Source organism: Notolepis coatsorum, assembly GCF_963971535.1.
Source record: "Notolepis coatsorum genome assembly, chromosome: 6".
NCBI lineage: Eukaryota > Metazoa > Chordata > Actinopteri > Aulopiformes > Paralepididae > Notolepis > Notolepis coatsorum.
The window spans coordinates 51,912,510-51,936,166 of record NC_140170.1 but is presented as its reverse complement, the minus strand read 5'-3'; the positions used below and the strand labels follow the sequence as shown (position 1 = coordinate 51,936,166).

Genomic DNA, 23,657 nt, shown 5'->3' with positions numbered 1-23,657 from the left:
TCCTCTCCCCTCCTCTCCTCTCTTCTCTCATGTTTTGTCAGTGGGGGTGAATTAAAGTTTAATAAGGACATTATTCTGTCAGAAGGCTGTTACTGTAGCTGCACGTGCGCACGCACACACACACACACATACACTGGGGGTGACAGTGGCTCAGGAGGTAGAGCAGTCGTCTGGTAATCAGAAGGTTCCCGGTTCGATTCCAGCTCCTCCCAGACAGGGTGTCTAAGTGTCCTTGAGCAAGACACTTAACCCCTAATTGCTCCCGATGCATGGTTTGCATGGTTGCCTTCGCCGTCGGTGTGTGTGAGTGTGTGAGTGAGTGAGTGAGTGAATGTGAGGAACAATATTGTAAAGCGCTTTGGATAAAAGCGTTATATAAATACACCATTTACCACACACACACACACACACACACTCACATACATACTGTAGATGGAGAAAATATTGATTGTCCCAGGAATCAAATCTTCGCTTTCACACCTATAGTTCGGTAGGCTTTAAACATGCAGATATATTTCTTTCATTTTGTTAGTTTTGTCCTCATTCCTTTTCAGTGAAGGCTGACTGCACACAGGCACTGAGGAGATGTACGTTTACTCTGGGTTGCCAGGATGTGCAAGAATAATTAAACATAGTACTGTATCTTGAAGGGGATAAAACGGGTTCTCAATCTAATCTGGCAACACATATCTCCCATACTGTACAAAGCCGATTTCATTCATGTCACTATACAACTTAATTTTAAAAGTTTTGGTAAAAGGGGAGATTATATAACCTGATGTGCCAGATGTTTTGTTACACAGAATTGTGTGATCTCCAAATCCAGCAGCATGTGACAAAAAATTATGTGATCTTCATCCTGGCTTGCAGAAATGTTATGACGTGTGTGTTATAAGTTTTCCAATTCACTGCCAGTAATTCATTATGTGCCACTGTCTAGGGTACTGTCAACTGAATGAGGTATTTGATTAGTATCACAATATTATTTGGCTATTTCTAACTTACCAGCTGTGAAAATAATAACAATGGTATATGAAAATAATGATGATGAAAAATCACACGTTGGGAAATATACAGGAAATGTCAGCTAAATCTGCCCAATCATCTTCATTAAATGCACGGTTTTCCAGGCCTTTTCCTGCCTTTTTATCTGGTTTGCTTTCACACCTCAAACAAACTGCACCAGGGCTCACTTGCAAGCGAACCGAGACCCATGTTTTCAGGTGGACCAGAATGTGCTGGTTTGGTCCGCTCCAGAGTTGGAATGAGCTTCCACACACCACCCAAAACCAACCAGACTATCCGAGGAAACAAACCAGGGTTTGATTCAAGCGGAGCAAAGAGCTCTGGTGTGAAAGCAACCTTAGTGTTGTTTGTTTTCTAGATTAAGGAGCTTCATGCAGCCTCCTGTATGCAGAGTAGACTGACCGACTGAGCTAATGATTAGAATATGATTCCAGAGGTTAACTGTAAAGGTGTTGCTGTCCTTTGCTGAGGACATTTAAACTTTGGAACCACCTTCCAGAGTTCACGTTTTCCACTGTCCACGTCAGTTTTGGGGACAGATCGTTCTCCAGGGCAGCTCCCAGGCTCTGGAACTCCATCCCCCAAGACATTAGAGACTCAGAGTCCATCTCCGTTTTCCAATCCCACCTCAAGACCCATCTCTTCTCCACTGCCTTCTCGCCTACATCCTTGTGTGTCTGTATCATGCCCCGTAGAGTAAAGTTACTTTGAGTTCTAGAAAAGCACAATATAAACCACATTTATTATTATTATTATTATTGAAACAAAATCTGCATCATTTGGACATATTACTTGCCGCTATTAATTTGTGAAGTTCTGATGTTCTGTGTATCTCTGTCTCCTATAGATAGATGAACTCTACGAGACCTACTGTAAGCAGAGACGACTGAGGGATGGAGCTGGGAAGATGGTGAAGGCCTATACTCCCTCTCCAGGGAGCAAGGAGGCCAGAGAGAGCCTGTCTGAAGCCAACAAGGGATATAAAGAATACACAGAGGTAAGGAGGGAGATGGAGGGATGGTTATAATGATGGAGGGATGGTCGGAGGGATGGATAGATGGGAGATATGGAGCTGTAATTATAAACGATTTATAAAGAGCTGTGAATATAACTGATTTATAAAGAGCTGTAAATATAAATAATTTATAAAGAGCTGTAAATATAACTGATTTATAAAGAGCTATAAATATAAACGAACTGTATCCTATTGTAGTTCATATCTCAATCACAATACTAAAGAAAAGTGGTGGTTCCTCGGTCCATATTGAGCCGTTTGGATTTGGTGTAAAGGAGCTGACGTGTACAGGTTAATGATGGTAAGAGAGATGGAGTTCAAAGAGTGAAAGAGTAACCTGAAACACAACAGGTGTGCTCTGTCTCTCCCTTGCTCTCTCTCCTGCAGTGCTGACTGTGTTGTTTTTTTACTCCCCCCCCCCCCCCCCACCTCCAACTCATACACCGCCCTATCTCTCCATTTCTCTTTTTCTCTCTAGAATATGTGTGTGTTAGAGAGTGACTTGGAAAATCAGCTGGGGGAGTTTCATGTCAAGATGAAAGGTAGGAATTAATCTTCCTCCTCTGCTCTCCTCTCCCTTCATTACTATAGCACTCATTATATGACTACATCACTCTAACATTACATTACTATAGCACTCATTATATGACTACATCACTCTAACATTACATTACTATAGCACTCATTATATGACTACATCACTCTAACATTACATTACTATAGCACTCATTATATGACTACATCACTCTAACATTACATTACTATAGCACTCATTATATGACTACATCACTCTAACATTACATTACTATAGCACTCATTATATGACTACATCACTCTAACATTACATTACTATAGCACTCATTATATGACTACATCACTCTAACATTACATTACTATAGCACTCATTATATTACATTACTACATCACTCTAACATTACATTACTATAGCACTCATTATATTACATTACTACATCACTCTAACATTACATTACTACATCACTCTAACATTACATTACTACATCACTCTAACATTATATTACTACATCACTCTAACATTACATTACTACATCACTCTAACATTACATTACTACATCACTCTAACATTACATTACTACATCACTCTAACATTACATTACTACATCACTCTAACATTACATTACTACATCACTCTAACATTACATTACATTACTACATCACTCTAACATTACATTACTACATCACTCTAACATTACATTACATTACTACATCACTAACATTACATTACTACATCACTCTAACATTACATTACTACATCACTCTAACATTACATTACATTACTACATCACTCTAACATTACATTACATTACTACATCACTAACATTACATTACTACATCACTCTAACATTACATGACTAAATCACTCTAACATTACATTACTACACCACTCTAACATTACATTACTACATCACTCTAACATTACATTACTACATCACTCTAACATTACATTACTACATCACTCTAACATTACATTACTACATCACTCTAACATTACATTACTACATCACTCTAACATTACATGACTACATCACTAACATTACATTACTACATCACTCTAACATTACATTACTACATCACTCTAACATTACATTACTACATCACTCTAACATTACATTACTACATCACTAACATTACATTACATTACTACATCACTAACATTACATTACTACATCACTCTAACATTACATTACTACATCACTCTAACATTACATTACTACATCACTCTAACATTACATTACTACATCACTAACATTACATGACTACATCACTCTAACATTACATTACTACATCACTCTAACATTGTATTACTACATCACTCTAACATTACATTACTACATCACTCTAACATTACATTACTACATCACTCTAACATTACATTACTACATCACTCTAACATTACATTACTACATCACTCTAACATTACATTACTACATCACTCTAACATTACATGACTACATCACTCTAACATTACATTACTACATCACTAACATTACATTACTACATCACTCTAACATTACATTACTACATCACTCTAACATTACATTACTACATCACTCTAACATTACATTACTACATCACTAACATTACATTACTACATCACTAACATTACATTACTACATCACTCTAACATTACATTACTACATCACTCTAACATTACATTACTACATCACTAACATTACATTACTACATCACTCTAACATTACATGACTACATCACTCTAACATTACATGACTACATCACTCTAACATTACATTACTACATCACTCTAACATTACATTACTACATCACTCTAACATTACATTACTACATCACTAACATTACATTACTACATCACTCTAACATTGCATTACTACATCACTCTAACATTATATTACTACATCACTCTAACATTACATTACTACATCACTCTAACATTACATTACTACATCACTCTAACATTACATTACTACATCACTCTAACATTACATGACTACATCACTCTAACATTACATTACTACATCACTCTAACATTACATTACTACATCACTCTAACATTACATTACTACATCACTCTAACATTACATGACTACATCACTCTAACATTACATTACTACATCACTCTAACATTATATTACATTACTACATCACTCTAACATTACATTACTACATCACTCTAACATTACATTACTACATCACTCTAACATTACATTACTACATCACTCTAACATTACATTACTACATCACTAACATTACATTACTACATCACTCTAACATTACATTACATTACTACATCACTCTAACATTACATTACTACATCACTAACATTACATTACTACATCACTCTAACATTACATTACTACATCACTAACATTACATTACTACATCACTCTAACATTACATTACTACATCACTCTAACATTACATTACTACATCACTCTAACATTACATTACTACATCACTAACATTACATTACTACATCACTCTAACATTACATTACTACATCACTAACATTACATTACTACATCACTCTAACATTACATTACTACATCACTAACATTACATTACTACATCACTCTAACATTACATTACTACATCACTAACATTACATTACTACATCACTCTAACATTACATTACTACATCACTCTAACATTACATGACTACATCACACTAACATTACATTACTACATCACTCTAACATTACATGACTACATCACTCTAACATTACATGACTACATCACTCTAACATTACATTACTACATCACTCTAACATTACATTACTACATCACTCTAACATTACATTACTACATCACTCTAACATTACATGACTACATCACTCTAACATTACATGACTACATCACTCTAACATTACATTACTACATCACTCTAACATTACATTACTACATCACTCTAACATTACATTACTACATCACTCTAACATTACATTACTACATCACTCTAACATTACATTACTACATCACTCTAACATTACATTACTACATCACTCTAACATTACATTACTACATCACTCTAACATTACATTACTACATCACTCTAACATTACATTACTACATCACTCTAACATTACATTACTACATCACTCTAACATTACATTACTACATCACTCTAACATTACATTACATTACTACATCACTCTAACATTACATTACTACATCACTCTAACATTACATTACTACATCACTCTAACATTACATTACTACATCACTAACATTACATTACTACATCACTCTAACATTACATTACTACATCACACTAACATTACATTACTACATCACTAACATTACATTACTACATCACTAACATTACATTACTACATCACTCTAACATTACATTACTACATCACTCTAACATTACATTACTACATCACTCTAACATTACATTACTACATCACTCTAACATTACATTACTACATCACTCTAACATTACATGACTACATCACTCTAACATTACATGACTACATCACTCTAACATTACATTACATTACTACATCACTCTAACATTACATTACTACATCACTCTTACATCACTCTAACATTACATTACTACATCACTCTAACATTACATTACTACATCACTCTAACATTACATTACATTACTACATCACTCTAACATTACATTACTACATCACTCTAACATTACATGACTACATCACTCTAACATTACATTACTACATCACTAACATTACATGACTACATCACTCTAACATTACATGACTACATCACTCTAACATTACATGACTACATCACTCTAACATTACATGACTACATCACTCTAACATTACATGACTACATCACTCTAACATTACATTACTACATCACTCTAACATTACATTACTACATCACTCTAACATTACATTACTACATCACTAACATTACATTACTACATCACTCTAACATTACATTACTACATCACTCTAACATTACATTACTACATCACTCTAACATTACATGACTACATCACTCTAACATTACATTACTACATAACTCTAACATTACATTACTACATCACTCTAACATTACATTACTACATCACTAACATTACATTACTACATCACTCTAACATTACATTACTACATCACTCTAACATTACATTACTACATCACTCTAACATTACATGACTACATCACTCTAACATTACATTACTACATCACTCTAACATTACATTACTACATCACTCTAACATTACATTACATTACTACATCACTCTAACATTACATTACATTACTACATCACTAACATTACATTACTACATCACTCTAACATTACATTACTACATCACTCTAACATTACATTACTACATCACTCTAACATTACATGACTACATCACTCTAACATTACATTACTACATCACTCTAACATTACATTACATTACTACATCACTCTAACATTACATTACTACATCACTCTAACATTACATGACTACATCACTCTAACATTACATTACTACATCACTAACATTACATTACTACATCACTAACATTACATTACTACATCACTCTAACATTACATGACTACATCACTCTAACATTACATTACTACATCACTCTAACATTACATGACTACATCACTCTAACATTACATTACTACATCACTCTAACATTACATTACTACATCACTCTAACATTACATTACTACATCACTCTAACATTACATTACTACATCACTCTAACATTACATTACATTACTACATCACTAACATTACATTACTACATCACTCTAACATTACATTACTACATCACTCTAACATTACATTACTACATCACTCTAACATTACATGACTACATCACTCTAACATTACATTACTACATCACTCTAACATTACATTACATTACTACATCACTCTAACATTACATGACTACATCACTCTAACATTACATGACTACATCACTCTAACATTACATTACTACATCACTAACATTACATTACTACATCACTAACATTACATTACTACATCACTCTAACATTACATGACTACATCACTCTAACATTACATTACTACATCACTCTAACATTACATGACTACATCACTCTAACATTACATTAATACATCACTCTAACATTACATGACTACATCACTCTAACATTACATTACTACATCACTCTAACATTACATTACTACATCACTCTAACATTACATTACTACATCACTCTAACATTACATTACTACATCACTCTAACATTACATTACTACATCACTCTAACATTACATGACTACATCACTCTAACATTACATGACTACATCACTCTAACATTACATGACTACATCACTCTAACATTACATTACTACATCACTCTAACATTACATGACTACATCACTCTAACATTACATTACTACATCACTCTAACATTACATTACTACATCACTCTAACATTACATTACTACATCACTCTAACATTACATGACTACATCACTCTAACATTACATGACTACATCACTCTAACATTACATTACTACATCACTCTAACATTACATTACTACATCACTCTAACATTACATTACTACATCACTAACATTACATTACTACATCACTCTAACATTACATGACTACATCACTCTAACATTACATTACTACATCACTCTAACATTACATTACTACATCACTAACATTACATTACTACATCACTCTAACATTACATGACTACATCACTAACATTACATGACTACATCACTCTAACATTACATTACTACATCACTCTAACATTACATTACTACATAATTCTAACATTACATTACTACATCACTCTAACATTACATTACTACATCACTCTAACATTACATTACTACATCACTCTAACATTACATGACTACATCACTCTAACATTACATTACTACATCACTCTAACATTACATTACTACTAGGGATGTCCGATATTATCGGCCGACCGATATTATCGGCCGATATCGGCAGTAAAATGTGATATCGGAAAATATCGGTATCGGTTTAAAAAAAGAAAAAAACAATAACAATATTTGTTATATATATATCCAGTGAAATTATTAGTTACCTGAAATTATTCAGTTTTTTTGGGGGGGAAACCCTGCATATATCGGTATCGGTTGATATCGGTTGATATCGGTATCGGAAATTAAGAGTTGGACAATATCGGAATATCGGTATCGGTAAAAAAGCCAATATCGAGCATCCCTAATTACTACATCACTCTAACATTACATTACTACATCACTCTAACATTACATGACTACATCACTCTAACATTACATTACTACATCACTCTAACATTACATTACTACATCACTCTAACATTACATTACTACATCACTCTAACATTACATTACTACATCACTCTAACATTACATTACATTACTACATCACTCTAACATTACATTACTACATCACTCTAACATTACATTACTACATCACTCTAACATTACATTACTACATCACTCTAACATTACATTACTACATCACTCTAACATTACATTACTACATCACTCTAACATTACATTACTACATCACTCTAACATTACATTACTACATCACTCTAACATTACATTACTACATCACTCTAACATTACATTACTACATCACTCTAACATTACATTACTACATCACTCTAACATTACATTACATTACTACATCACTCTAACATTACATTACTACATCACTCTAACATTACATTACTACATCACTCTAACATTACATTACTACATCACTCTAACATTACATTACTACATCACTCTAACATTACATTACTACATCACTCTAACATTACATTACTACATCACTCTAACATTACATTACTACATCACTCTAACATTACATTACTACATCACTCTAACATTACATGACTACATCACTCTAACATTACATGACTACATCACTCTAACATTACATTACTACATCACTCTAACATTACATTACTACATCACTCTAACATTACATTACTACATCACTCTAACATTACATTACTACATCACTCTAACATTACATTACTACATCACTCTAACATTACATTACTACATCACTCTAACATTACATTACTACATCACTCTAACATTACATTACTACATCACTCTAACATTACATTACTACATCACTCTAACATTACATGACTACATCACTCTAACATTACATTACATTACTACATCACTCTAACATTACATTACTACATCACTCTAACATTACATTACTACATCACTCTAACATTACATGACTACATCACTCTAACATTACATGACTACATCACTCTAACATTACATGACTACATCACTCTAACATTACATTACTACATCACTCTAACATTACATTACTACATCACTCTAACATTATATTACTACATCACTCTAACATTACATTACTACATCACTCTAACATTACATTACTACATCACTCTAACATTACATTACTACATCACTCTAACATTACATTACTACATCACTCTAACATTACATTACTACATCACTAACATTACATTACTACATCACTCTAACATTACATTACTACATCACTCTAACATTACATGACTACATCACTCTAACATTACATTACTACATCACTCTAACATTACATTACTACATCACTCTAACATTACATTACTACATCACTCTAACATTACATTACTACATCACTCTAACATTACATTACTACATCACTCTAACATTACATGACTACATCACTCTAACATTACATTACTACATCACTCTAACATTACATTACTACATCACTCTAACATTACATGACTACATCACTCTAACATTACATTACTACATCACTCTAACATTACATTACTACATCACTCTAACATTACATTACTACATCACTAACATTACATTACTACATCACTAACATTACATTACTACATCACTCTAACATTACATTACTACATCACTCTAACATTACATTACTACATCACTAACATTACATTACTACATCACTCTAACATTACATGACTACATCACTCTAACATTACATTACTACATCACTCTAACATTACATTACTACATCACTCTAACATTACATTACTACATCACTCTAACATTACATGACTACATCACTCTAACATTACATTACTACATCACTCTAACATTACATTACTACATCACTCTAACATTACATTACTACATCACTAACATTACATTACTACATCACTCTAACATTACATGACTACATCACTCTAACATTACATTACTACATCACTCTAACATTACATTACTACATCACTCTAACATTACATTACTACATCACTCTAACATTACATTACTACATCACTCTAACATTACATTACTACATCACTCTAACATTACATTACTACATCACTCTAACATTACATTACTACATCACTAACATTACATTACTACATCACTCTAACATTACATTACTACATCACTAACATTACATTACTACATCACTCTAACATTACATTACTACATCACTAACATTACATTACTACATCACTCTAACATTACATTACTACATCACTCTAACATTACATTACTACACTGCTGCAAACTTCACACGTTGAGCAACAAGAAATAATTTTCTGATGTTCTGATTTTTATCTCTCTCTCTCTCTCTCTCTCTCTCTCTCTCTCTCTCTCTCTCTCTCTCTCTCTCTCTCTCTCTCTCTCTCTCCTCTGTCTTTCAGGTCTAGCTGGCTTTGCTAGGCTCTGCGCTGGAGATCAGTATGAGGTTTGTAAATGTCTCTCCTCATGTCATGTTTTTCTCTTTCAATTAAATCTATCTTTCTTTCTCTTTCTCTCTCTCCCCCCCACCCCCCCCCTCTCTCTCTCTCTCACACATACGCCCTCCATAAATCATGTCTGTGCATGTCAAACAAACTGAAGTTTTATCTCATATCACTGTTTTTAACTCCTCTGTGTGTGTGTGTGTGTGTGTGTGTGTGTGTGTGTGTGTGTGTGTGTGTGTGTGTTTCTGTGTGTGTGTGTGTGTGTTTCTGTGTGTGTGTGTGTTCTGTGTGTGTGTGTGTGTGGTGTGTGTGTGTGTGTGTGTGTGTGTGTGTGTGTGTGTGTGTGTGTGTGTGTGTGTGTGTGTGTGTGTGTGTGTGTGTGTGTGTGTGTGTGTGTGTGTGTGTGTGTGTGTGTGTGTGTGTGTGTGTTTCAGATATTCATGAAGTACGGTCGTCAGCGCTGGAAGCTGAGAGGCAGAATAGAGATTAATGGCAAGCAGTGCTGGGATAGTGAAGACATGGTGTTCCTGCCTCTCATTACAGAGTTCCTCTCTATCAAGGTACACACACACACACACACACACACACACACACACACACACACACACACACACACACACACACACACACACACACACACACACTCACACACACACACACACACACACACACACTCACACACACACACACATCCCCAGAGGGGTGCAATTATTATTTTGTTCTTGGCTCCTCGGACTTACAGCAGCATTAACATACAGTGGGGAACAAAGAAGCAATAACAATAGTGTAAAAATAGCAGCATATGCAATGATAAAGATAGCACTAATCTACCTATGATAATCATAATGTAATAATCACAGCGTGGCGGTGCGAAGAGGCAGTAGGATCAATGATAAAATAGCTCTAGACTTTACCATGACAAGCACCGTGTGCAAATCAGTTGCAGAAGCAGTGTTGAGACAGCACTAGATCTGTTATGGTTTGTAATGCGACCCCAATTGCACGACACAGACAGGTAATCAGAGTTAGCCAAAACAAGGGCATGATTTATTATATACAAAAAAGCGGCACTCAGCCTTTAAGGGGGAAAAAACACCAAAGTCCATGAACACAAAAAACGCGGCACTGTGCCTTTAAGGGGCGCACAGGCAGGAACCCTCTAGCACACAGGCAAAGAGGTACACAGGAAATCTTCCAGAAACACGGGCAAAAATACACAGGACTCTTCATTGAACACGGGCATCCTCCCGACCAGAATGCTGCCGACGGGCAGTGTAGCAACCAGGGGGTCCAAGGGGAATGGGGTGAGAACACGGGCATCCTCCTGTGGAGTAATAGAGAGCGATGGCGAGCCTCACCCCAGGAACGGGTCCATGTAGAGGGAGTAGGGAAGTAGCCGGCAGGACATCTGGAGTGGGAACACTGGGATCCTCCCGTGGAGTAATAGAGAGCGAAGACGGTGTCCCACTCCAGGAAACGGCGACAGGTGGTGATGTACAGGGGTGGGACGACGTCTCACGCCGGAGACGCGGCAGTAGATGGTGGTAACAAGAACGACCCGACAAGGAGTGGAGGGGAGTCAGCGTATATGAATCCTCCCGACGAGCTGATTGTGGATCAATCTCAGGTGCGTCAGGCCGAAAAACGGCACGCCCCCTCGTTGGGCAGCATGCAGAATTCCTCCAGCCCTCACTAGATCACCACAGTCACAGGCAGGTCGCCTGTTGCTCAGTAGAGTCCTTTTCTCAGCCTAATCCATGCTGTTCATCATAACAGCTCTGAACCAATGCAAGGTCACGGGGTCAAGCTCCCGTCTGTACAAACTGGCCGAAGCTCACTGATATGTACTGCGCACAAAGTAGACCTCAGTGAGCGTCAGCCTCATCACAACCATCCACTCAAACGTAACGGGAATGCTTCTTGATTGGCTGTTCTGTGGTCTCCTAGGTGACAGAGTTGAAGAGCTTGGCCAATCACGTGGTTGTAGGAAGTGTATCGTGCGAAACCAAGGACCTATTTGCTGCTCTTCCTCAGACGGTTGCTGTGGATATTAACGACCTGGGGACCATCAAGCTGAGCCTGGAGGTCACCTGGAAGTAAGCCCTGCCAATAGAGGCCTCGCACGGAATGTTTGGACAATGGTTACCATTAGGGATGTCCGATATTATCGGCCAATATCGGCATTAAAATGTGATATCGGAAAATATCGGTATCGGTTTTCAAAAAAAAATTTTTTTATTTATTGTCAAAAGTATGCATAATGTTGTGTTAATTCCACAACAAGAGATATGTAATGTTAATTACCTGAAATTATTCCATTTTTTGGGGGGGGAAACCCTGCATATATCGGTATCGGTTGATATCGGTATCGGAAATTAAGAGTTTGACAATATCGGTATATCGGTATCGGTAAAAAAGCCAATATCGAGCATCCCTAGTTACCATGGTTACATCATGCTACCATGTGGGAAGAAAGACAACTGAACAACGTTTATTTTGAGTGGTAGAGATTTCAAAGCTTGACATGAACGTTCTAACTGTCAATAATTTATTCTATAGTTCATAATGTTTTGGTGTATTTTTGTTGTAATTCACTCATTTAATTAGTCGGCCTCTGTGTATCCCTGATGTCCCTCCTTCTCTCCATCTCTCCATTTCTCCCTCCCTCCATATCTCTCTCTCGCTCTCCTCTCCATTTATCTCTTCTCCATCTCTCTCGCTCTCTCTCTCTCTCTCTCCCTCTCTCTCTCTCTCTCTCTCCCTCTCTCTCTCTCTCTCTCTCTCTCTCTCTCTCTCTCTCTCTGTCAGTCCGTTTGATAAGGATGACCAGGCGTCAGCGGCGAGCACGGTAAACAAGGCTCCGACTGTCAACAAGAGATTCTCTACCATCTACAACCAGAGTCCACCTGACACCCCATCACTACGGGAACAGGCTTTCTATGTGAGTCTCCTCCCCCTTTACCACCAAATATGGTTATATCCTGCCCCTTTACTACCAATATGGTCACCTCATCCCATGCACTACCAAATATGGTCATATGATTAGCCTTCTACATGAATCTCCTCGCCTTTTGTAATCTGAGCTCATGCTCCCATTTCTTCCTGTGGTTGTAGTTGAGACTGCTCTTGGTTTTTCTGTGTTTTGTCTTAGTAGTGTTCTTAGTAGTGTTCTTAGTAGTGTTCTATCGAGTCTAGTTGCTGGTGGTGTTGTTGTTGTTGTTGTTGTTGTGATGCTGTGGCTCAAGAGCAGGAGTAATATTACCAATTTAGTTTTTGTTAACCCTGCATGTCATTCCTATGGTATAGGACAGTCCAATCAATATTAGTGACCGTGCACAAATCTCTCCCAAAGCCAGAAACCAGAGAGAGAAGAGAATCTTTGATGTCATTGGCTATAATAAGGTCTACAGCTCTGGTCCGTTGAATTTGTGGACCTACAAATTGTGTTATGTTTGAGTTTTTATACATCATGAGCCGTATGAAGCGCTTTAATCGGTTCTGAACCAGAGAATGTCCCTCTAGGCTGCTCTCACAGACAAGTCTCCTGTACCGGGTTTTCACATTGAGTCTCCGTGGAGCAACACGATGACGTCACATGTCTGGGTGTCGTCTGGTTGTTCACGTTGGATGCTGATTGGACCGTCCTACAGCTTAGAATAACACCAGTACACTGTGGTGGTGCTGTTGTGTTGTGGCGGGGCAATATGCCGAAAATATCATATTACGATATGATATAAGACTTTTGATGGTATAGTAGTAGTATTGTAGTATAGTATAGATTTCCACAAATTACAATGTGATATTACATTTTTTTTTTATGTCTTTATCATGTAATATAATTGTCACGGTCGTATTTAATTCGAAATGGTCTATTTTTATTTTACTTTTAAATACCGCCTGCGAGGAATCTTTTTTGATTCAGCCTTAGATTGTGTGCTATTCCCTTGAAGTGACTTCTCTTGAAAACAGCTGAATTATTATGCCCGTGCGGTGAGATGTTTTGACTGGTGTGCGTGTTAAGTCCTAATCCCAGATAAACAACCTCAGAGCTTTGCTGTCTACCTGGTGCTGGTGTGATGCAGTGTGGCGTTGTTGTTGTGGTGGTGTTGTTGTTGTTGTGAGAGGTAGAGGTAGTGATTAGTCATCAACCATCCTTCCTGACACTCTCTCCCGTACATTCCTGCTCGTCATCCCGTCTGCTCCTATTGGATGCCGCTCGTCGTCCAGTCGTTGCCACGGAGCATTAACAGTAAGCAGCCCTGGGCCTTGCTGGATGTGTTTCGAGACACGCTCAGCCACAGCTGCTCCTGCAGCGACAGCTCCCCCGCACGACCCACCACCGGAGTAAGTCAACACTAGAGGACCTTAGAGAACCTAGAACCTTAGTGGGCAGTCCTGATTGTGTAGAACGTTTTGTGAATGAACACCTAGCACCTTAGTAGGCAAGTAGTAAGCTACTACTCTAGCAGTAAGAACTACTACTGTAGCAGTAAGAACTTGAGAAAGATTTTAGGAAACATTTCACAGATATATTGGATCTAGAATGTACTTAATAAAACTGAATGCAATCAACCCCAAAACATTTGTGTGCCAGTGGTTGTGGTAGAGAACATTTAATACCTTCTATAACTGAACAACAGTAGACGTCTGTTAGTGTCTGATACAGCAGAGCCCTCTAAGTAATATCTACTTAACTAAACTTTGTTGAAAACTCAAGTTGTTCTTGGTGATCTGCTGTTTGCTGTGTGTTCCAGTGGGCCAAGTGTCTGCTCAGTGAAGCAGAATGGACCAGAGCAACATTAAAGGAAACATGTGGTCCAAATATATGAGTTTGGGAACTTACATTAGATGAAGCTATAACAAAGGCTGTTCTCACATCATTTACTGTATGACAGAGCATGTTTAATAACGCTTGTAGTCTTAACTACTGTAGATTTTGACATGTATCTGTTATGATGGAAGCAACTGAGCAGATTTGCCTCGCTGAAGATTGTTGAAAAGTCTCAGTTCCAGTGAAGGAAGACTATTAGTATATACGACTGTGTGGCTCAGCGGAGTAGCAATACAATCATCAAATTTGCTGACGACACAGTGGTGGTGGGCCTGATCTCTGCCAACGACGAGAGGGCCTACCTGGAAGAGGTCAAGGTCCTGGCGGGATGGTGCCAGGAAAACAGCCTCTCCCTGAACGTCAGCAAAACAAAGGAGATGATTGTGGACTTCAGGAGGTCGGGGGTCAAGGACTACAGCCCCCTCAGCATCGACGGGGCACCGGTTGAGAGAGTCAACAGCTTTAAGTACCTCGGAGCCTACATATCCGAGGACTTGACATGGACCACACACATTGACAGTGTTGTGAAGAAGGCACGACAACGCCTCTACTTCCTCAGGCGCCTAAGGAAGTTCCAAGTCAGTCAGAAGATCCTTAAGAACTTCTACTCATGTACAATAGAGAGCATCTTGACCGGCAACATCACCTCCTGGTTTGGGAATAGCACTGCACAAGACCGAAGCAGACTACAAAGAGTGACACGTTCAGCCGAACGCACAATTGGAGGGGGGCTCCCCACCCTCCAGAACATTTACAACAAGCGTTGCAAGGGCAAGGCTAAGAGAATCATTAAAGACTCCAGTCACCCGAACAACTGCCTCTTTGAACTGCTGCGGTCAGGCAAGCGATACCGGAGTCTCAAGGCGAGCACAGAAAGACTCAGAAGAAGCTTCTATCCCCAGGCCATCAGGCTGCTAAACGAACAATGAACACTACACAACAACAACCACCAAACGCACATAGCACTGTTATGTACTAGAGGCCTAGTCACTCCTGTGTCACCAGGGCATACAGGTGAGGGCTGCCAATTAGCCAATTAGTGCTGATTGGTTACCTGCTGGGGAGCTTCAAAGGCAGACCCAGTAACACACATGCACGGTCTGTGCCTAGTGAAAGCGCTGTCAGGTTCTTACAGTCCTTGTCCATGGGGTTACCAGTACATTAGTTTATAGTTATATTAGTAGTTCCTTGGTTTAGTAGCATTTTTGAGTTAGAGCACAGGGTTTTGGTGTTGAATACACATAGGTTGCGTACCCATGAGCCAGGGTCGTAACTATTGGGCGCTCGTCCGGGATCTTTTACCCCTAGCACTTTGTTTGGTGATTTTTTTTTGTGTTGCACGGGGTGTCATCATATTATGGTTTGGGTGGTGTTCGTTACACATGGTGTAACGTGGGGGCTGAGCCATTTTCATCAAACAGGTGAGTATGCCGTATTTGTTTGTAATTTGATGTGACTACTTATGCTGTTAAAATATATAGTTTAGTAGGCACCACATGTAGATAGGGATATTATTTTCTGGTTGTTGGTTAGCGTCCGGTGCACCACGTACTCCTGGGGCGGTCAATGAAATGATTGTATATGATCTTTGACTGGTAGCAGGTGTGGTTGAAGAAAGTTAGGTCTACAGGGCATTAGTTTAAGGGTAGGTAGGTTAGGGCGGCCAGGAAACACAGGTAGTGTGGTAGGGCTTGATTTAGTGTTTCTTAGGGTAGACATGTGGTAGGCCGGGGTTTTCTGCAGTTTAGACGTAGAAGCATATGTGGTCACATCAGGTTAGAAGGCGCACCTGTTTGGAATATTTTGTTGGGTTTATTTTGTTTGTTTAAGTGTTTGGTGAGCATACCTGGTAGCACCTAACACCCTGCGTGTATGACACGTCTATTTAGGGTGGGTGTGTTTTTTTTATTATTTTTTTTTGTTTTTTTGTGCAACCTGGAAAGGTGCGCTCCGTAGAGCTCACATTTCCACCGCGTTCCCTTCTGGTTGTTATTGTTGGCAATTAGCATTATTCATGGTTCTTCAGTGGTTCTTCGTTGTTCTTCAGTGGTTCGTTGGGGGGGTCTTCGTGGTTTGTTAGTGGTTCTTCGTGTCTGTGAGGTTGGGTGTGTAGCTTGGGGTGTCTAGTTCAGTGACAATGGCTTCCATCAGGGACTTTGTTGATCGCCCGTCTCATGACTTATTAGACAAATTTTCCAAGGAACAACTGCTCGAGCTTGCTGTGCACTACAAGGTCGAGCTTACTCCCAGTGAGAAACGTTTGAAACCATCTGCCTTGGGTGCTTTGAGGGTTTTGCTCATTAGGGAACAGGTGCTTGAGGAGAGGGTGGAGCAGGAGCCGCCTTCGCGACCTGGTCTGTTGAGTGGCAGCCATTTTGATTTTGATCAGGACAAAGTTATTTTGGGTGACGCCATTTTAGATGGTGTTCCAGACGTTATGCTGGCTGTCGTACTGCCAGGTTCCCGGTACACTGGGCGGTACAGCCTACTCTGGATGTTCACGGTGTGCAGTATCCTGAACTGCCAGTGCCAGGTGGGATGGATATGGGTGCGGTGGTGGTATCAGTGATTTATGGTTTTGTTGTGCTGTGGTCTGTTCTGTTAAGCGCAGTTCTCAGGCTGATTTTGGTTTGCAGTATAATTTTGACAGATCGGTATCGGTGGTCGTGTTCGACAGGGGCCGACCCGGTTCTTGCCTTGAACCATTTTTTTGTTTACGTTGGATCCTCCAGTTTGCCCCTTGTTGTGTATACAGACCATAACCCTTTGGTTTTTCTTCGCAGCATGGTGAATTCTAACCATCGTTTGATGCGATGGAGTTTGTTCCTCCAGGCGTATAACTTGGATATTCGCCACATTCGTGGGAGGGACAATGTGCTAGCAGACGCCCTCTCACGATCATAGTGCCGGTGTTTGTGGTACCCGTTATCGCTGTTGTGGTAGTGGCCCTGACAACTAAGGGGTCACAGTTGGTTTTGTTTTGTTTATGGGTTGTTGTGTAGTGGTTGCCTCTTGGGCAACCAGTTTGGTGGGGGAGGTGTTATGTACTAGAGGCCTAGTCACTCCTGTGTCACCAGGGCATACAGGTGAGGGCTGCCAATTAGCCAATTAGTGCTGATTGGTTACCTGCTGGGGAGCTTCAAAGGCAGACCCAGTAACCCACATGCACGGTCTGTGCCTAGTGAAAGAGCTGTCAGGTTCTTACAGTCCTTGTCCGTGGGGTTACCAGTACATTAGTTTATAGTTATATTAGTAGTTCCTTGGTTTAGTAGCATTTTTGAGTTAGAGCACAGGGTTTTGGTGTTGAATACACATAGGTTGCGTACCCATGAGCCAGGGTCGTAACAAGCACACACATCCACACGCACACACTCACTTTAAACAAACACACTGTAGCACCCACTCCACACACTTTATAGCACACACCCACTTTAAACAAACACACTGTAGCACCCACTCCCCACACTTTATATTTATTGATGAAGGATTGCACTACAACTCGTACACCTTACTGTAAATTGTACCTAAATTGTACCTCATCCCATTTCTGCTTTGCACTATATAGTACTGTACATTAGTACACTGCATAGTATTGTATATTATATGGTAACTCAGAACATTGTACATATGTCTATACCGAACACTGTGACCTCATTTTCTTCTTCTAAATTACATGCTATACTATGTTATTTGATACTATCTTGTCTAGCACAGTCTCTGGAGCGTAACAGTAAGAAGCATTTTGTATGAAAGTATTCTGTACTTCTGTATGACAACTATTAAAGAAACTTGAACTTGAAACTACAGTGTGTGAGCTAGTCAGATGTCCTGTTAGCAAGCTAGAGGAGCATGCACGTCACATTTCTCCATCCAAGCAGAAGGTGGGCTGCTTTTTGTTGGCCCACTAGCTGAGCAGGGGGTGTTATTAGCTAAGTCTGTCTAAAGAGAAGTTGGTTTACTAGGGCTGACCTTAGAATAATTTTTTGGAATTCGAAGCTTCGGGGGCCGAGATTCCATTTTAGTTCGAAGCTTTGAGATAAAAAATAATAATAATAAAAGAAATTATAAATATTATATATATATATATATATATATATATATATATATATATATATATATATATATATATATATATATATATATATATATGTTTTTTTTTTTTAATGTTGTGGGACTTGTACAGCACTTTGTTCAACGTTGTCAGTGCCGAGTCCGACCTCATCTTAAATAACAAACAGCATTGCTTGTTGTAATTAACAAAGAAAGGCAGAGTTGATTTTGCACAACAACAACAAAAAAAGTCGATTTTTAAAAATATATATTTTTTAAATATATTCGAATTTTATTTTCATATTCGAATCCCATGCCCATCGAATGAAGCTTCGAAGCTTCAAAGTATTTAAGACAGCCCTATGGTTTACTGCTGCCTTCTTGATAATGGGGACTAACAAGAATAACAAGACCTGACCCCTATAATTTTGAATGGAGAGTCATCTGTATCTAAGAATCTGTCGTACAGTACATATTGTTTTTCTTTCATATTTCAAGTCACTGGTAAATTCACTGACAACTCAGAATGGTTCATTCAATCAGAAAGGACAATGTCTTTTTTTCCTACTTCTCCGCATGCTTCATCCATTGGTTTCTGCCACAGAGTCCTGAGTTACCATGGCAACCACTCACTGTACAATGTACAGCCTTTTGGCCGAGATCACGATACATTTAAAACATATTTAAAAGTCACAGGTCACCCCGCAAAATGCTGTAAATCAGTACTCAGCGTAAAATGATTAATTATAAATGTATTCGTTTTGTAGCAAGTAGTTTTGTTGTTGCCATCTTTAGTGTTATGGATTTCCCCATTCAAAACTCCTGTAGTGCTGTCACTGTAGACAACTCTGTAATTAGCTGCTTTTTGTTAGCCTGCTAGCTAAGCAGCAGGGGGTGATATTAATAATAATAATAAATCAAATTTCTATAGCGCCTTTCAGGAAACCCAAGGTCGCTTTACAATCAAGAGGGCTAGGGAAGGGGGCAATAGGGGAAAGGGAAAAAAGGGGAGGATGAGGGCAGGTAAGGGAAAATGAACCTAATCTAAACTAACTAATGGGGAAAAGCCTTGGTGAAGAGGTGTGTTTTGAGAGCATTTTTGAAGGTGTCCAGGGTTGGGGCGTTGCGGATTTCAGGGGGGAGAGAGTTCCAGAGGGTAGGGGACGCCACCGAAAGTCTGCAACCTTGTGTGAGGGATGGAGAGGAGACCCAGATCGGAGGATCGGAGGTTCCGGGATGGAGTGTGCTGGTGGGCATGGAGGGACTTGTAGGTGAGGAGCAGGAGTTTGAAAGAGATGCAGAACTTGACTGGGAGCCAGTGGAGGTGGATGAGGGTGGGGGTGATGTGCTGCCAGGGCTTGGTGTGAGTGAGAACCCTGGCAGCTGAGTTCTGAACATACTGGAGCCTGTCCAGGGCTTTGCTGGGTACCCCGAACAGGACTCTGTTGCAGTAGTCCAACCGGGAGGTGATAAATGAGTGGATCAGGGTCTCAGCCACAGAGGGTCGGAGACGGGAGATGTTTTTGAGGTGGTAGAAGGCAGACTTGGTAACGGATTTGATGTGGGAGTGAAATGAAAGTGTGGAGTCGAGGGTGACGCCCAGGTTACGGACTTCGAGAGACGGGGAGATTGAACAGCTATCAACGTGGAGGAGGAGGAGATCTCCAACCTTCCGGAGCAGTGCCTTGGGGGCCACAACCATGAGCTCTGTCTTTTTGCTGTTGAGTTTGAGTAGTTTGGTTGATTTTGGTTTTTATGGCGTGGAGGCAGTTGACTAAAGACTGTGGGGGGAGCTGGGAGGATGGTGAGGTGCTGAGGTAGAGCTGAGTATCATCAGCGTAGCAGTGAAAGTTGAGTCCGTAGTGACGTATAATCTGACCGAGGGGGAGCATGTAAATCGTGAATAGTAGGGGACCCAGCACGGAGCCTTGGGGGACACCGTGGTTGACTGGGGCTGGGGGGGGAGGATATTAGTGTGCTAGCTGAGCAGGCAGTGAGCTGCTTTTTGTTAGCCTGCTAGCTGAGTAGGGGGTGTTATTATATGTGTATTAATTATATTTTGTACATTGTAATTATACTTAAATTGTTGAGAGGGACCTGGATGTCGGACCTCCGCAGTTGAGGAAATCACATGACCTCAGCAGCAGAAGTTGGTCTTCTTTGTGTCGTGTTTGTGTGAACATTGGCATTGCGCATGTGCCCAGTAGTGCTGCACGGGTAATCTAACTGCATGCCAGTGAAAGCCCGTTACTTCTTGCATTAAATGTCCAAATCCGATCCGTTAAAGAGCCGTATATATGCATTATATTTGTGCACATAACAGCAAATACTGCGGTCACAAAATGGTTAGGAAAAGTAATCATATGTACTGGTCACAGGAGTTTTCAATAACCTTCGAATGGTAATCCATTTTGTGATTACATTAAGTTAATCGTGCGTAGCGCAACTTGTTTAATGTTAAATAAATTGTGTTCTGCTTGGAAAGACTGTTCAACACTGCATACAACTTGGTTTAATCCAAAAGCCCATTCCGAAACTTTGTATTATGAAATAAGACATTCGGGGGATGTCTGGTCACGGTACTATTCTCCCTGCTGTGCATGTGATTCAGGAATGTAAACAAACATGTCACCAGCCACCGGGAGGAAATCAAAGTAACTGGGAGGCGTCTAGTTTTTTACCAACGGATTTCCAGTTCCGCGTTCGCGTTCTGCGATCTGATTGGCCACTGACGTTTCTGGTGCGATCTGATTGGCCACTGACGTTTCTGGTCATGTGACATGTGCGCCCAATCGCGTGACGCGCCCCTTTTCCGCCTCGAACAGCAGCAAACTACCTAACGCCTAGTTTATCACTGGTTAAGCTTAGGCGACTCTTTCGAAGTTGGTTACGGTTAGAGTATGGAATCAGGGCTGGCGTTCTATCGCCCTGCTCTAAGACAAACTCTAACCTTAACCAACTTCGAAAGAGTCGCCTAAGCTTAACCGGTGAAAGAAACAGGCGTCACACGATTGGCGCGATCAGAAACGTCAGTGGCCAATCAGAGCGCAGAACACGAACGCGGAACTGGAAATCCGTTGGTAAAAGTAATCAGGCAACTGGGAGGCTGTTGGGGTCAAAAAGGTGTGACTGGATGCCAAAAAACATGTGATATGGTGCCACCCCCATGTGAACCAAGCTGTGCCATGCTCATCATTACTCTCCATGCCCTGTGCTTCCCAAGTGATTTCACCACATCCTTCAACACATACGTTGCCAAAACCTCCCTCAGAGTCTGATTGCTGAATGTCTTATGCTGTGAAATGTATCTGTGTGTTAGAGTAGTTGTTCTCTAACTGTTTTAGCTGCTGTACCCCCTCTTAGATATTTGTTCAACCAAGTAGACCAACCCAAAAATAATAATTAATAAATACATTTTTTTTAAATGCACCTTCATTTGACCAGGTAAGGCAATTGAGGAAGGGCAGCACAAATATAGATGTACTTACAATTTAGTGAGACACACGAGCTTGTGCTTCACTGATGAGTTTTGGCATTCTGGGTGGCAGGGAG

The 23,657-nt window shown here is 39.3% G+C and overlaps 1 protein-coding gene across 2 annotated transcripts in view; it reads left to right on the top strand.

Moving 5' to 3' along the window:
- The window catches only part of ripor1 (RHO family interacting cell polarization regulator 1), a 105,471-nt gene that overhangs the window by 47,404 nt on the left and 34,410 nt on the right, over window positions 1-23,657 (top strand). For both annotated transcript variants that reach the window (XM_084316559.1, XM_084316560.1), the window contains exons 7-12: window positions 1,874-2,023; window positions 2,520-2,583; window positions 11,183-11,226; window positions 11,659-11,784; window positions 13,172-13,320; window positions 14,033-14,165. In XM_084316559.1, the coding sequence (XP_084172685.1) occupies window positions 1,874-2,023; window positions 2,520-2,583; window positions 11,183-11,226; window positions 11,659-11,784; window positions 13,172-13,320; window positions 14,033-14,165 (666 nt within the window). The remainder of the gene's footprint in view (window positions 1-1,873; window positions 2,024-2,519; window positions 2,584-11,182; window positions 11,227-11,658; window positions 11,785-13,171; window positions 13,321-14,032; window positions 14,166-23,657) is intronic.